Here is a 17,026-nt window from a genome sequence, read left to right as displayed (position 1 = left end):
AGGGCATGGAAACTCTGTTTACCTTCCCGTCGCAGCAGTACGTATTTATCCACTTGCACTGTTCTGCTTTTGAACTGCTAGGTTGGCAGGAGCTGGGACAGAGCAACAAGAACTCACCCCGCTGCATGGATTTGAACTGCTGACCTTCTGTTCAGCAAACCCAAGAGGCTCAGGTTTAGAACACAGTGCCACCCGCATCCCACTCAGAGAGGAGAAGGTAACCAAGGGGCCAGATTCTTTGAGTGGTGAGACCAAGGCTCTCGTCTATTCAGGGGTTGGTTGCAGGGGACGAGTTTTGATTTGGCCCAGAGACTGCCAATTTCTGGTGCCTGTATTCCTACTCTGCCAGCACACCCCCTAGCAGAGGAGGAAGAGGAGGCTGAAAGTACTGGATTCAACTCCTGTGTGAAATTTCTTGTCTCTGAGAATGTGAAAACAGGTTTCCTGTAGACTGAAAAGGTCATCAAACAGTCAACGCTCCCCTTCAATTTCAAAAATTGCCAGGTGAGAAAAGGTCCTCCCCTCCCTTAAATTTTCACCCGTCAATGTACCCCCGACAATGGTATTTTTAGCTGAAGAAAATGGAATTGCACCTCTTCATTAAGAGCAACCAAATAGCATCCACATTCGGGCAGTGAAAATCATTACCAAGGCCACGAACACCTTCATATTTAAAAGGTTAGAGCAAAGGGATTAAAAGTGCCCCCAGGAAATGTTCAAAAGGCGGATCTACATGAAATCTTTGCTGCAAAAGGGAAAACCACCTAGAAGAGAGAGGCAGTGGTGTGCAGAGGGCAAGCAGGCAGGCAGGAGTATTAAATGCCCAACTTACTGCTAGGTGCTCTACTCTTTTGAACAGGCTGCTTAAAAGAATAATAATGTTTAGAAAGTTTGTGCAGCTCATTTATTTGTTTGATACACTTATATCCTGGAGCAGCTAGGAGATTGCAGTTGCCTCCACAAGCAGGTCACCTGAAGGAGCTCTGAGCTACAAAATCAGAAAACCCTTGGCCAGGACCACCCTCCCTCCACTGCATCTGCTGTTTTGGGATAATAAGGAGAGACCTGTGACTCCGCTGATTGCTGTTGTTGTTTAAGAAGCAAACAATTCAATAACAGCTGCAGGGAATGCCTTGACCCAATAGAATCAGGAGTGGGACACTGTTGGGATAGTAGTGAACGCTTCCTTTCTGTGAAAATGCTTGTGAAGCATGGACCACTTATAAGTGCCATCTCCAACTCCTTGAAAAATTCCATCAACGGTGTATCCGAAATTTTTTACACATCACTTGGGAAGACTAATGCCACTGTACTGGAAGAAGCAAAGATCACCCGTGTTGAAGCAATGATTCTTCAACATCAACTTGGTTGGACTGGTCATGTTGTGCGGATGCCTGATTATTGTCTCCCAAAGCAACGACTCTATTCCGAACTTAAAAATAGAAAGCATAATGCTGGTGGTCAACAAAATAGGTTCAAAGACTCTCTCAAGGCAATTCTAAAAAATGTAGTATAAACACTGACAACTGGGAAACACTGGCCTGCAAGTGCTCCAATTGAAGAACAGCCTTTATTTACCAAAGGTGTCATGGACTTTGAAAACGTTCAAACTCAGGACGAAAGGGAGAAACGTGCTAAGAGGAAGGCACACTTGGCAAACCCTCACTGTGATCAACTCCCTCCTGGAAACCAATGTCCCCACTGTGGAGGGACGTGTGGATCCAGAATTGGCCTCCACAGTCACAGACTCACTGTTAAGACCGTGTTCATGGAAGACAATCCTACTTGGCTATGAGTGATCGCCGAAGGAGAAGGAGGAGGAGGAGGAGGAGGAGGAGGAGGAGGAGGAGAAGAAGAAGAAGAAGAAGAAGAAGAAGAAGAAGAAGAAGAAGAAGAAGAAGAAGAAGAAGAAGAGGAGGAGGAGGAGGAGGAGGAGGAGGAGGAGGAGTGGACCCTTCCTTTTTGTGAAAATCCCTGTCTCCATTTCCCCATATAGGTTGGGTTGCTTGATTTAAATCAGGAAAACAGTACAGGGTGGGCAGTCCCCAGTCCCCAGTCTACTTCGAAGGATGCTGCCTTTCAGTGCATTCTGTTATTGTTCAAACCACTGTGTTAGCAGCACCTAAGTGATCTCTAGGGGGCACTCTATGGGGAGTGTGTCTGGAGATCCTGGGCTGCCCAGATGACAAGACACCCCCCCAATTGGCCTTGCTGATGTGGTTCAAAGGAAAGCAGAGTAAGACGTTTTGCTGCAGAAGTTGTCGGAAGGAGGTATACAGGGCACCATCCAACCGTTTTAGGGGCTCCACTCCAGATTTCTAGGAGAGTGGACTGCTGCTGAACCCTGTGGTATTGGCAAAATTAATTCCCCGCCGATGGTAAGCCCAGCTCCCGGAATGTGGATGAATTTTGTCACCTCTCTGAAAATAAACTAAACCAAGGACTGTGTTTTTTATGTGGGTGGGGGCAGGGAGGTATTTTTGGTGCATGCATGTAATTTTCCTTCCCTCTGAAAAAATGGCCAACATTAACATTTCAGCATTTTTTGTCTCAGCCCTGGTGTGCACAAATGTACTGCTGCAAGAGTAGAAGTTTTGCCTCTTTATAAGCAGACACAATATTTCTGTTTCACGACAGTCGGGGTGGCAGAAGTGGTTGTGCAGGGTTTCCATTCAATATGACAAAAGGGGGGGAATCCCCTCGTGGAGTGCGCCTATTGGTGGATGCCTGTAATGTCACAAACCCACCTCCCCTTACCACCCCCTAGAGCAGCTTTAGTAACTCTTAAAAAAATGTTTGCAGGGCTTCTTTTTTTCTTCCTCCCAAGATGGAAAGATGAACAGATAAATGTACATATGGCACTTTATTATTTTCTTTAAAAAGACTGACACTGGGATATATGTCTAGCATGCAAACTGTGAAGCTGAGAGGAAACTGAGCTCACACCACGGGCAAAAAGCCTGCTGTAGCTTCTCTTTTTATAGTATGCCTGACTTCATTCTGCATCTTCAGCTTGCATGCTCAGGGGGAACACTCTCTACAGGAAGCATTTTGAGCTCTCTGGGTTGTCCTCAGCAGGCTGGAATAGAACCAACAAGCTGGTTATTTTAGCGTTTTGAGGTGGCTCTCTTGCCATTTTGACGGTGCACAGGCATGTTGTTTGCATGTCATTACTTGCTCAGAACGAGATAGGCTGCCCAGTGAAAGTAATAAACACAAACATTACTTCTGGCTACTTGCTTCTGACCTGTTTGAACCCTGTTCCATCCGAGGAGATGCTGCAAGGAGATGACGGCTATTTAACTGTGATTCTCAAAGCAGGAGGGTCTCATGCCTGAGACGAAGAGCCAGAGACTAATGGCCACTAGCCATGATGTCCCCCAACTGTCCGAGGCAGTTATGCCTCTGAATGCCAGTTGCTGAGAGCACCAATGCACTCATGTCCTGCTTGTGGGTTTCTCACAGGCATCTGGCTGGCCACCGAGAGAACAGGATGCTGGACTAGACGGGACTTTGAGCTGATCCAGCTGCCACCAGGCTATTCTGGTGTTCTTAGAAGGTTGGCGCCGGGAGCAGGCAGAGTTTGAGGAGGGCTGGCAGAGAGGAGAAGCTTGCAAGGCTGTCAGCTGCCCAAGACGTAGCTGCAAAGGCCATTTTTGCCCAGGAGATAGCTGGAGGTGCATGGCTTGTGAGAGTTGGCAGTCTGAGAAGCCTGAACTGAGGAATAAGACCTGGAGGGTTTCAGAAGGACCAGGACTTAGTTATGGGGAGAGTGGCCTGTCTAAGGCCTAGCTCAGAAAAGAAGAGGAGCGGGCCGGAGTGACTGAGCACAGTGTGCTGCCAGCTAAGAAGGAATCCTATGGCACCCAAGAGTACAGGCCTGTCCAATCCAGAGCAAGACCTTCTGTGCATTCTGAAAGCCGCTCTGAAGACAGAACTTCAGAAAGGGCTGCTTCCTCCTTGCACAAAACAGCGGCGCAGTCTCAGGGGAGAGGTAACATCAGTCACTGCCATCACCTGATTTCTCCTTGGCTTTGAAGCCGGAGGCACTCCAGAGCGAAGGGATTTCCTCACAAGTTGCAAAATAACACTTCTCAAGCCACACTGGCCACCACCAGCACTTCACTGTATTACAGACGACCCCTGTATGTGCATGCATAGATGTTTACCTGTAATTTTGCCATGCGAAGCATTTCTTCAGACTATGACCCCCATTGCAGTGAAAACTGCAATTTGCCACTTTCTGGACGATGGGCAGAATGTGTTTGTGGGGGGGGGGGCTATTGTTTTGTTGTTTCTGCTTTAACTATTTATTTGCGCTTTTATCTTGTGTTTCTATCTTGTGAGCTGCCCTGAGATTTTTCGATGAAGGGGCAGTATATAAAAGCAAGCAAGCAAGCAAGCAAGCAAAGCTGGAGCAGCACTTAGACAGGCCACCCAGATCCTCATCAATTCTTCAAGTCACCTAATTCAGCTGGGCTGAACAGTGGAAGAACCAGCTCTGGCCAAGTTACGGGAGGCTCTGTAGGACAGCAAAGGTCCAACCCATAGCTCTCTCTGCTAGAGTGTTATCAAGGTGCAAAGAGGAAGACCCTGCTAGACTCCCCAACACTTTACACCAGGCATAGGCAAACTCTGGCCCTCCAGATGTTTGGGACTACAATTCCAATCATCCCTGACCACTGGTCCTGTTAGCTAGGGATGATGGGAATTGTAGTCCCAAACATCTGGAGGGCCGGAGTTTGCCTATGCCTGCTTTACACTCCTATGCTGGCTGTGCCCTTAAGCACTCTACCCCAACCGGGTGCCCTCCATATGTTTTGCACTACAACCCCCATCAGGCACAGCAGCACATGTTAGAACAAGGATAATGAAAACAACGATGGCGAGAGAACCTGCATTTTGCCCAAAATTCTCCTGCCGAGGAAGCTACTGAAGACACCACCGTCCTATTCCACAGACTGAATCTGGCAGATCTGTTTTCTTGCTTCCTCTAGAGAAGAGAAGGGAAGCCCAGACTTTGATCGCTCCACGCAAAAGGGAACCACAATGAGGAAAGGCACAGCAAGGCAGAGGGGGGTTCGGGCTTAATCCACCATGTTTGGGGGCTTTTGTTGTTGTCAATGTAGCGCAAGTGCTAATTAGAACTAATTAAAGCTATGCTGAGATCAGAGCTCAGCAGAAACTACAGGGAAGACGACAAACAAGACGGGGAAAAATTTAAAAGGGAAAGGAAATATTTTTGGGAGCCAAGTTCTTAATTGAAAAGTAAGCAAAGCATGTGTTCTTAAGCACCAACATAAAGCAGGACCCAAGGAGGCGCCATTAAAGCTGCCTTTAATCATTCTAAACCTTTGAAGCCCTAACTGGCTAGGAGCAGGAGACCTCAAGGATTGGGCCTCCTCTCTCCTGAGCCTGCCTGGGTATTAAGGGTCCCAGGAGAGGACCTCATGTAGGTTCCTCTACAGTCCAAGGTGAGGCAGGTGGAACCCAGGAAGGGGCTCCCTCTCTTGAAGACCTCACTTTTGGAACATGCTCCCCAGCACTGGGCCAATGCTGTTCTCTTTGCAGCAGCAGGTGAAGACCTTTTTCTGCCCAATATTTTAATATCTTTCAGTGTTAGTTGAGTGGTTTTGTTATGGCTTTTATACATTTAATATCAATATGAATATTAAATATATAAAAGAATATTTGATAATGAAGGGAAGGATTTGCCAATTGTGTTATTGAGCTAAGTCTGATCATATAGTCTGCATTGTATAATCCTGAGTGCATGGCTTAGCCACACCCCCCCCCCAATTGCTCTCTTTGCCTCTCTGTGTGCCAAAGGGTAAGCCTGAGAAGGAGGCATTGCATAGAACTGATGCGTTAGCTGCCGAAGACACGGAACTTACCCAAGGGCACCGGGGCCAGCCAGAGATATGAATTCGACAGTAATTGACAATACGCATAGATGATGTGAAAGGGGGGGGGGGGGGGAGATGCGCAAATCACCATTGTCCCCTATAGCCCTGTTTATGTTACCCCTGCCTTTGCCTTTGCGGCTATGCTTTAGACCCTATGCTTTAGACCCTTTGCCTTTGCGTCTATGCACTCAAGGCTGCCTGAGTCAGCATGTGTCTGTGCACAAGGACCGGACAGAGTGCGTGCGCACATTTATAGAGGAGGGGGAAAGGAGCCCAAAGAAGTGTATAAGAAGCTTTGCAATTTGTGTTTCTTTACTCCTGTCGTGAGCTTGACCACCAGGAGTCTCTTAAATTTAAGAATTAAATTCTTTCTCTGGATTCAACCCCCCACCCCGGTGTCATTATTGGCTATCTCTGTCCTGCCTGGGCGCAACTTAAGGACCCTTAGTAGCTGATAAGGCTACAATAAGATTCTGTGAAAATGCAAAAATATTTTTTATAAAAAGAATTAAAAATATTATGGCTTTTATAGATGCCATCGAAAGGCCGCTTAAATAAATAAATAAATAAATAAATAAATAAATAAATAAATAAATAAATAAATGGTGCATCAGTGTTTATTTATTAATTTGTGCATTTACTGTATTTCTCACCTAATAACTAAGGAACTAAAGGTGACATGCATGACTCTCTCCTTCACTGTTTTATCCTCACAACAAACATCTTAGGGGATGTAGTCACTGGCCCAAGGTTATCCAGGAAGCTTCACAGCTGAGTGGGAGATCTGAACCCTAAACATGAAGCCACACTAGCTCTCAGTTTTAATGAAAACCAGTTTTAATGTTTGAGATGAAGAAATAAAACAAAGCATGCAATACGGAGAAACTGTAATATCTTTCAGCACTAGCTGGGTAGTTTCACCTGGCTTTCATGGACTTAATTTGGGAAGTGCCTTAGTGGCAGAGCACCTGCCTTGCCTCCAGGAGGTCTCAGAATCAACCCCCAGTGTCCCCAGAGAGGACTGGGAGAGATTCCTGCTTGTAACTCTGGAAAGCTGCAGCTGGTCAGCACAAGAGGAAATGTATTGATTGAAAATGTATTGCAACTTTTGGATAAATATTTGGATAAACAAATAAACAACAAATAGATAAATGTTTGGATTATCCAAATGTTTGGATAAACAAAAACAAACAAAAACGCACAAGGCAATACTTTGGCCACCTCATGAGAAGAGAAGACCCCCTGCAAAAGACCCTGATGTTGGGAAAGATGGAGGGCACAAGGAGAAGGGGACGACAGAGGACGAGATGGTTGAACAGTGTTCTCGAAGCGACGAACATGAGTCTGACCAAAGTGCGGGAGGCAGTGCAAGACAGGAGTGCCTGGCGTGCTCTGGTCCATGGGGTCACGAAGAGTCGGACATGACTAAACAACAACAACAATACTGAGCTAGATGAACTATTGATCTGACTCAGTATAAATAAGGAAGATTCCTAAATGAGCCTGTACCTCACTCCAAACTGCTCATATTCCAAGTCCTGATTCACAGCCAAAGGATGGTAACAGACCCGACTTGCTCAAGTCTTTATTTTCATTTCAGTTTGGCACATGCAGGAAGTTATGTACGTGCTTGCCCGTTTACCTGTAATTTCCCATGGGAAGCATTTCTTCAGAATACAACCCCTTTGCAGTGACAGCTGTGATTTGCCACCTTTCGGACGATGGACAGAAACCACTATTCCACAGAATGAGATAAACTTCAAATTTCACCAGTGGGGAATAGTTCAATACACACACATACACAATTAAACAGATAAAAATGTATCAGTAAAATCATAACTATTTTTGTTGTGGTTGGCATCCGTCTGTCTTGGGAGATAGTGGAGTGTGCCTCTGGGGGTCAAACAGTTGCATTAGCAGCACCAGAGTTGACCTCCTTGGGGCGCACGCCTGGGCAGTGTGTCTGGAGGTCCTGGGCTGCTCAGACAACAAGACCACCCCCTTGGCCTCGCTGAGGTGGTCCAAAGGAAAGCAGAGCAATATGTCTGGCACTGACTTGGTTACAGGAGTTGCCAGAAGGAGGCGTACAAGGCGCCATCCGACCGCTCTGCATTTGTGCAGGGTTTTCTCCTTAGCCTTTTCTTCTGAAGATATCCCACAAGGCAGCGGAGGTTTAGAATCAGGGTTTTCATTCTCCTGGATGGGCTTCCTTCCCAGGCTGACGAGCCCCATTTGCCCGCTCACTTCCCTCTACAGTACGTATGGTAAAACTGAAACTCCCAATAAAATAAAACTGCCACAAAGAAGAAATAACCAGTAATACTTTGCAGTAGAATGGCATTGTTTATAGCAAGTAGCAGTTTGTTCTCTGATACCCAAAGTGCTTGATGCACATCATTTCACCAACCCTTTCAACAACTCTGAAAGGTATGTCAGTATTATCACCTTTATCCTGCAGGCAGCTGTGGGATGGGGCTGAAGCTATACAAAATCTTCTACTGTCACAAGGAAGCAGAGGAAGGGTGGAGAACTTCCAGACCAGGAGTGAGGAACCTCAGCCTCACATGGCCCTCCAGGCCTCACTAACTGGTCTTTGGTAGCCTCTCCAGGCCACACCCCTTGTAGCCTCTGCTCCACACCCTCCCTGAGTGCTCTTGCCTGCCTGGAATGTGCCTTGGGCTGTGACCCTGCCTCTTGTTTGCCTGCTTGGAGGACTGAGAGCGCTGTGTGTGTGTGTGTGTGTGTGTGTAAACCTACACCTGGAATGTAGCTTAATGGGCAATGTTAAGAGTCCTATCTGTTGCTCCACCCACTTTTTGTCTCTGGCTCCACCCATGTGGATCCCGAAAGGTTGCCTATAGAGGAATGCGTCCCTCAGGTTGAAAAAAATGTCCTCTGCCACAGTTATGGAATGTAGATTTAAAATTTACAGCATGCTGTACATGTACCGATGGGATTTAACCCCTAGTAAATTAGCTAAAATGTATAAATCAAAATCAAACGCATGCTGGAAATGTAAAGAGAAAGAGGGCGCCTTTTATCATATGGGGTGGTCATGCAAGGTAATAAAAGTATTCTGGGAGATGATACATAATGAGTTGAAAAAAATGTTAAGGATAACCTTTTTAAAGAAACCAGAAGCTTTTCTTTTAGAAATATCAGGTGAGGAGACACCGAAGGACCAGAAAAGACTGTTTATGTATGCGACCACAGCGATTTTGCTAGCCCAGAGATGGAAGGAAGATACAGTCCCGACCAAGGAAGAGTGGCAGGTAACATTAATGGACTAGACCGAAATGGCAAAACTTACTAGAAGAATTAGAAACTAGGAAGAATCGATTTTTAATAAAGAATGGGGGGAGGGGTATATAATGTATTTGAAAAATTCAAGTCATTAGTAAGATGGACATAAAACCTGTAGTTAAAAAAAACCTGAATTAAGGAATATTTAAGGACTTATCAAAAATTGGAGTTATAAAGGATATGCAGGGGGGAAATTATAAGGATCCACAAAAGAGGGTGAGGGAAGTCAAAGGGGATATGTGTATTTTGTTTTTATTCTATGTATGTAAAACTGAAAAATTCAAAAATAAAGTATTATATTATATTATATTTATTATATTAAGGTAAAGGTAAAGGGACCCCTGACCATTAGGTCCAGTCGTGACCGACTCTGGGGTTGCGCGCTCATCTCGCATTATTGGCTGAGGGAGCCGGCGTATAGCTTCCAGGTCATGTGGCCAGCATGACAAAGCTGCTTCTGGCAAACCAGAGCAGCACATGGAAACGTCGTTTACCTTCCCGCTGTAGCGGTTCCTATTTATCTACTTACACTTTGACGTGCTTTCAAACTGCTAGGTTGGCAGGAGCTGGGACCAAGCAACAGGAGCTCACCCCGTCACAGGGATTCGAACCGCCGACCTTCTGATCAGCAAGCCCTAGGCTCAGTGGTTTAACCACAGCGCCACCTGGGTCCCTTTTAATTTATTATATTATATTATATTCTACAGTATTATATTATATTAGGGATGCAGAGTTCCAACTTCAAGCACAGCCTTGTGGGAAATGCTTTCTATGGAGCCCACCACACAGGGGCTTTGTGATGGTATGATGCACCCTGCTATGAGCTCGCTGGGTTGAAGTGCAGCGCATATACAGTATGGGAAAGTAAGTAAATAAATTTCCAGCTCCTGCCGGAAAACACCAGTAGGTGGCAGCATTATATTACCAAATTGCTGCTGCAGGAACACAGACACATTACAAGTAGCCTGGGGAGGAAAACCCCTGCAGCTTGCTACAGAACAAAATTAAAAACAACAGAACCACACAATGACAGCATAAAAGGGACCTTGGCAACCGGGTGCAATTTGCTGCACAGCACCAGCTCAACAGAGCTGGATCCCAACTGGATGTGTGCCACTGAGTCGCCCGAAATCAAGCAGTGTGTTGCCAAATATTTCAGGGGGAGCTGAATCGAATCCAAAACATCTCAGCGTCTATAATGCTCAGGTTGCTGCTTATCAATCACAACATCATATCCTGTAGAAGAGGTTCCATTTAAACAGTGGTATTTCAGGGACTACAGTTTGCTTCATTTAACAATTGTTACACATACACATACACACATACACACACACACACACACACACACACACACACACACACACGGCTTTAAACCAGAGCAGACCATTGGTCCATCTCACTGCTATATACGATTGCTCTGGAGTCCTGCAACCTGATGCAGGAATCTTTTGCCCAGCGTGGGGCCCAGCAACCTCATGCATGCAGGGCATGTGAGCTAGAGCTGTGTCATGGCTCTTGAGGTACATACACCATCCAGCCCCCAGCCCCTCGTCTTGTGAGGTTTTGTGAGATGAAGAGGTCTGAGAAACTCCATAGCCCACACACTCCTATACAGGGCTTTGATGGTGTTGCATAAACACTGAATATGACAGTCATTGTCACAGAAGCACCCCTCCACACACACATGGGAAACTCACCTTGGGGGACGAGTCCAGGTTAGAGATGCCGCTGGGCATGGGAGCATGCTTTAGTGCCAGTTTGAGAAAGCTCTTGGAAGGGGCAAGCTCAAGGCGAAGCCTGCAGTGGGTCTCCTCATCCTCCACTGCTACAACCAGTGAACAAAGCCTTGCTCTGAACTCCATTATTCCAGAAAGCCTGGCCAATAGCTGCAAGGTGCAGGGCTTTTTCAGTGGTGGTACCCTCATCACAGAACCCCTTCCTCATCAGCCATGCTTGGGCTTTTTAATACTTAAAAAACACTTGGATGGCTGAAAGCCATTTGCAGCTTCACCTGCTGTTTGAAGAACACAGTGGTTTTAATCTAATGGCAGCTATGTGATTCACATGTTTCATAAGCTGACTTGAGATATGTGCAAAAGGTGGACTGGAAACTGTACAGCTAGAGAAGATCAGAGCTCCAGTGCAAGAATGCGAAGAGCACTGGGCCAAAGAACAGTCTTGAGGGCGCTGTTCTGAGGCAGGGCCACTGCCCAGTTGTCCAAATGCATTTGGCACTCCATGCAAGTCCAAAGAAGCGGTAGATTTGTTAAAACAAGTCTGAAACAAACTGCCTTTGACCCATGTGAATCTCCTTGGGGAGACTGTAAGTGGAAGCAGGGCCAGAGTTGTTCCTGCTTCTCAAATGGCTACAGAACATGGCGCCAGGGCAATCAGACTGGACTCCTCAGCAGTAAGCAGTGCTGGGCCTGAGAGGTGTTTGGATGGAAGAGGGGGAAGCTCCCAGGTGAGAGCTGGGTGGGTTCACTCTTCGTGTGTGGGGTAAGAGTCAACATATAATTGTGATAAGAGGCCGGGCTTTCATTCTCTTTCTCGTCTTCTGTTCTTTTCATTATTCTTTGTTTCCTTCCTTTTCTTATTCTTGCTCTTTCACATTTCTCTTCTCTAGATTAGTTTGGCTTTGATTGCGTCTTATGCCCAAAACTTTAAATTAAAATTTATTTTATTTTTTAAAAGGCACGGAATTCTGAAGGGTGGGGCTCCTCTGAGAAGGGGAAGGAGAATCGCCCAGCAAGAAGTGTGGCCTACCCTGCGCAAAGGGGGAATATGGAAGCACCAACAGTGCTTACTGTGGCCTTTGGGCAGAACCTCATTTGTGTGGCAGCGGAAGAGATGAGCCACAGCCCATCCAGTGGGGCTTACAGGGCTGATGATGAGAAAGCATGGGAATGTGGTGCCCTTGCTTTTTACTGATGCCCTGACATTTGTAAGGCCTGGCCAGGCCAGTAGGCAGTGTAGGCCTCCATGTCCCAAACACTGTCTGTTCATTGCCTTGGCTCTTTCTGCTGCCAACCTTCTCTTGCACTTGGGTCTCCGATATGGGTGCCAGTTGCTGTCAGCACATGTTCGAGTCCTGTGCTGCCTGCCAAAAACCTGTGCTAATTTAGTTAACATTTCAAGTTGTGTGTGTGTGTGTGTGTTTTAAATCATTTAAAAAGGAAATGATTGAATTTGAGAATTATATTCCGGAGAGAATTGGTAATGGAGCCCCCCCCCCCTCTGCCTCGGGGTTTTGTAATTTCCCCATGTCAATGTTATTATGAATAGGCTAACTCAATAATGAGATCATTCCCCATATGAGAATCCAAATAATTGAAGCTCGCCAGCGGACTTTGTTCCCCCTAAATCTGCTCAAGTCAGACTTCTTCACCCATCTAATTCGGTCTCGGGGAAGGAAAAAAGGGGGACAAAAGACTGTGAGCTTCCCCTTCCATTACTGGTGGATTATTCCGAGTCCAAGGCACGGGGGGACAAACACAAAAGCTTTTTCTGCTAAGTCCAGACAGGCATTTTGATTCCTGACCCCAAAAATATCCTTATGAATATTTCATACATTCAGCTGTCCATTGCTGAAATAACTAATGCCAAGATTAAAGAGACAATCGGCCAGAGAGAGGCAGCCTGCACTTCTCCTATCTGTTTGCAAAATCAATGCAATCCTTCTGGTGGTGATGGGGGTGGACGGGGGGCTGTTGATGCTTGCTTTCATTAACCTGGGCGCCAGTCCACGGCCCACACCGAATTACAGCGGAATTGTGTCTGGAAAAGTCATCTAGGCCAAAGTCTTGCCCTAAGGCTGGATTTGTGACAAAACAACATCCACACTGCATGCTAATGATCACGGGGCCACCGCGTCAAAATCCAACTGAAGTGAGGTCTTTCTACATGCAGAACTTACCCTCAGACATTGAGCCCTCCCTCCTGTGCTAAACGTTTGCAGTCCCCATTTTGGAGGCAGCGCAAGTTCCCCTCTCACCTTGCAAAGTCCAGGTCTGCTTCCCGTGACATGGTGATGTTGGTCAGGTTCTGCTGAAGGATAAAGATGTTTCGGCACATCTTCTTGATGCCAGATTCGCTGATGCGCTTGAAGTACTGGGCCCCGTTTATGAGAATACAGGAAATCAAGTGGCCCAAACCTGGAGGGAGCAGGAAAGATAAGGCAAGTTTCACATATAGGTGACCGGTAAGAAGAAAGAATTGAGAGAGAGAGAGAGAGAGAATCAGCAAAACAGTAACTTATGAAACAACTTGATTCTGCTTAATGAGGCACATCAAACAGCTTTTGACCTTTTCCAGGGTCCCATTTATTTCAGGGCACTCACAAAAGCTTTCCAAACTATGTCCTTAGCACAGAATTTTTGCAACATTTTAGTTTTGGCTGCCCTGCCTGATGAAATGCAAGGGGGAAGAGCTCAAGGTGGTGAATGTGGTTCTTTCCGCTCCCCATTTAACGTCCACAACAACCCTGTGAGGTAGGTTAGGCTGAGAGGCAGTAACTAGCTCAAGGTCACCAAGTGATCTTCATGGCTGAGTGGAGATTTGAACCCTGGTCTCCCAGGTCCTAGTCTAACACGCTAACTGGGGCACTCACATGCTTGCTCATTCTCATGAAGTCATATATTGGCTTAGCAACAAGACTCACAAGCTCATGTCTTTAACCTAAGACAGCCTGCAATTCCATATATGGACTCAGCAAGGCCTGCTTTCCATAGCTGCCAAGTTATCCCTTTTTTAAAGGGATTTTCCCTTATGCTTAATAGGCTTCCTCGCAAGAAAAGGGAAAACTTGGCAGCTATGCTGCTTTCACCCAGAAAATGGAAATCTCCCCTACACCACCTGCTTGCTGGACTGTATAGGGCTCATCACCCCCAAATCACTGGAAAGCAAATGACCTTCAAAGATATACTGGAACTTGTGCTGCTGAAGACTGGCACTCATGGCTTCTTCAACGAAGCTGATGTCCTTATTGAGTCGCACCACCAGGGGGTCATAATCCATGCTCTCCACATTGGCAACAATGGCGTAATTTCCTTGCTTAGTCAAGGGGATCAGATAGTGGAAGCAGTGAACCCTGTAAAACAGAAGGCAATGATAGCTGTGCAACGACGTCATACTACTTAATCAGAGAAAATATTTAGCTTAATCAACAGCTGCCAAGACCCAATGGTTGGGTGTATATTTGCATGTGGGGAAATCCAAATCATCCATGGATCCCTTGGACAAGACACAGGGAATCTATGGATGTGCCAAATGTCATATTGCCTTCTTTATACTGAAGAAGATAGTAGCAGTGGGTGGTAGACAATGCTAGTCCTACCCTGAGTAGACTTGGGTTCATTATTTTCAATGGGTGTACTGTGAGTAGGACTTGGTTTGAAAACCACCCATTATTCTTGTTGCTCCAAGGCAGGGGAGAATTAAGGCTTGGGCCAAGAAGGAAACGTCAACTATATCTTTTCCTGAACACTTTAGTCTTATGCAATGGCGTCTGGGGTGTGGGATAGCAATTTTTATTTTTATTTTTCTCTAAAACCTGGCTAGTATTCATTGTAACCACAATGTAAGAAATGTAGTCTTGTCTACTTATTGGAATCTTCCCGGTATGTAGCTATAGAATTATGATTGTGGTATTTTATATATCACATCTATCTCCTGTGCCTCTCAAACCCATTTCCCTCTCTGCCCTGGCACTATTTCTGATCAAAAACTGTCCTGCCCCAAACTGGAAGTCTGAAGTGGTAGAGTCCAGGAAAGGCGGCACCACTTGATTCTACTGAATATGCAAAGTGTCCTGGGCTGTGTCCAAAGGGGGGCGGGGAGAGAACTACGGTATTTCTCCCCCTCTTAAGACTCAGAGATATAGAATTAAGAAGAAGTCGGTTGCGCTTCCTTCCCCATGGCTTCAGGAGAGCATCCAAAGAGCATCTGAACTGAACTGTACAAAAGGCAAATTTTGTAAAGTGTGTCAATTACATACATTTATGCAAATGGGCCCAATTTCCATAATGCAGTCCAATTGCAGATTATGGGGTTTGTGGTTGCCTTGATTGCTTGAATAAGGCAGCTCTGAAGGCAAGGACTTAAGGCTGGGGGAGGCAGAAAGCTGGCAAGCAGACACTCAGAAGGAGCTGCCACAGCCCCTCCCAGACCACCTGGCCACCAGATCAGTGGCAGGAGCAGGAGCTACAGTGGGCAGAAGGCCAGGATGCTACCGTAGTATTTATACTTTGCTGATCCAAAGAGGCTTCATACTGCTAGCCAATCACAGAGGCTGCTGTTGCAAACCCCTATTTCCTTTCTGCTAGAATAGGCTCTGAGGCTCATTATCCTGTTGAGGTGAAGAAGACACTCTATTTGGTTTCAGCTTTGTATTCAGAACCTCCTGGTTCAAACACTGGTGTCCCTGATGCTCCCCGTCTTGCAAGGCGCAATGTGCAGTGCCCTGTGCAGGCCTAGAACTATGGAGATGGCTTTTGGGCACTGATGTGGGTGAGGTTCTACCATATGGAGGGGGGCTGGACAGGGTGGCCACTTGAGTTGTCCAACTGTAGGCCGAGCTAGCTGTGATGCTGTCACCCTGTTGACCAATCGAGAGCTAGCCATAAGAAGGCTGGCTCTGTAGCCCTCGCCACCTTCTCTCTGAAGCACATTTCCTAAAACCCATCTAAGCAGGTCAGCAGCACAACCATTAGCCAGGGTTCTCCCTTAACCCAGGATGTGAAACCTATAATTTCACATTCTGGTTGAACAGGGGGACCCCCGTTAACAGCAGTTAATCACAGAGGTGGCACACTGCTTATTCCGAGGGTGAGAAGAAGTTGGTCAAGCGAGGGAGCACTTGCTCCCAAGGCTAGTTCCGGATTCATTGAACTGCAGTTAAGACCCACCCAGTTGCATCCATGCCATCCCAGTGTGGCTGGTTGAAAAACGTAATGAAGTGCAAAAGACAAATCATGCAGTTGTCGCCCCCAGAGTCTCCCCTGTCTCTGCGCTGACATGTTTGCGTTGACCTTGATGCAACTTTGGCATTAAGGTTTTCTGAAAACATTGCTGATTGCACAGCAGGGAGGTTGATTCTTGCAAAATGCTTCTTCGGGACTGTTAACTGTGATCTGTGGCTGGTGCCAAATCACTAACCCGCCCCCCAAAGGGCAGACCTTTTATTTATTGAAACTGCCTGATAAAGGTGACATTCTCAAAATAAAGTGACAATGTAGTATTTTCCCTTTAAAGTTCAAATAGGTGAATAATAATAATAATAATAATAATAATAATAATAATAATAATAATAGGGGAAGAAACCTGGTAGGTGATTTCTGCTTAAAATGTAACCACCATTTCAGCCTGTCATTTCCCACCCCCCTGTGGGGAAAATACATATAAAGGGCTGTGCTGATTAGATACAGCGCAAGTTGTCACAGGTAAAATGCCAAATGTCCCTTTTCTTTTGGCTCTCCCGACATAGTATATGTTGGTTCAGCAAATACGTCCTTTGGAGGCATTTCAAATGAAATCCTCAAGTGGTGACACAGGAGTCTGGAGTGATAACCAGGCTAATGAGAGCTTGGGGGATGTGGAACAAGCCTTTGTAGGTCAGCACTGGACCCGCCTACTGAAGTCTCAGATTCTGGAGGCTTGCTCTCTCCTCTTATGCACTCACTTCCGTTCTACATCCACAAATGCCAGAGGGGCCGTTCTGAAACACGTGAGCAAAAGTGGCTGAGAAACAGGCAACGGGGAATGTCTGGGTTGGAGAGCAGGAGCAGCCAAATTTGCTGCGGTGAGGAAGAGACGTGAAA

At 46.2% G+C, this 17,026-nt stretch overlaps 1 protein-coding gene across 1 annotated transcript in view; it reads right to left on the bottom strand.

Annotated features, from left to right (window-relative positions):
• EXOC4 (exocyst complex component 4) overlaps positions 1–17,026 on the bottom strand; it is a 390,546-nt gene that overhangs the window by 18,802 nt on the left and 354,718 nt on the right. Inside the window, exons 16-17 of the mRNA XM_035126670.2 lie at positions 14,120–14,298; positions 13,204–13,363 (exon numbers count right to left, since the gene is read on the bottom strand). Of these exons, the coding sequence (XP_034982561.1) occupies positions 13,204–13,363; positions 14,120–14,298 (339 nt within the window). The remainder of the gene's footprint in view (positions 1–13,203; positions 13,364–14,119; positions 14,299–17,026) is intronic.

This window comes from Zootoca vivipara, chromosome 10 (genome assembly GCF_963506605.1).
Source record: "Zootoca vivipara chromosome 10, rZooViv1.1, whole genome shotgun sequence".
Lineage (NCBI taxonomy): Eukaryota > Metazoa > Chordata > Lepidosauria > Squamata > Lacertidae > Zootoca > Zootoca vivipara.
Note: the sequence above shows the minus strand (reverse complement) of the source record. Positions and strands in the feature narration are given on the sequence as shown.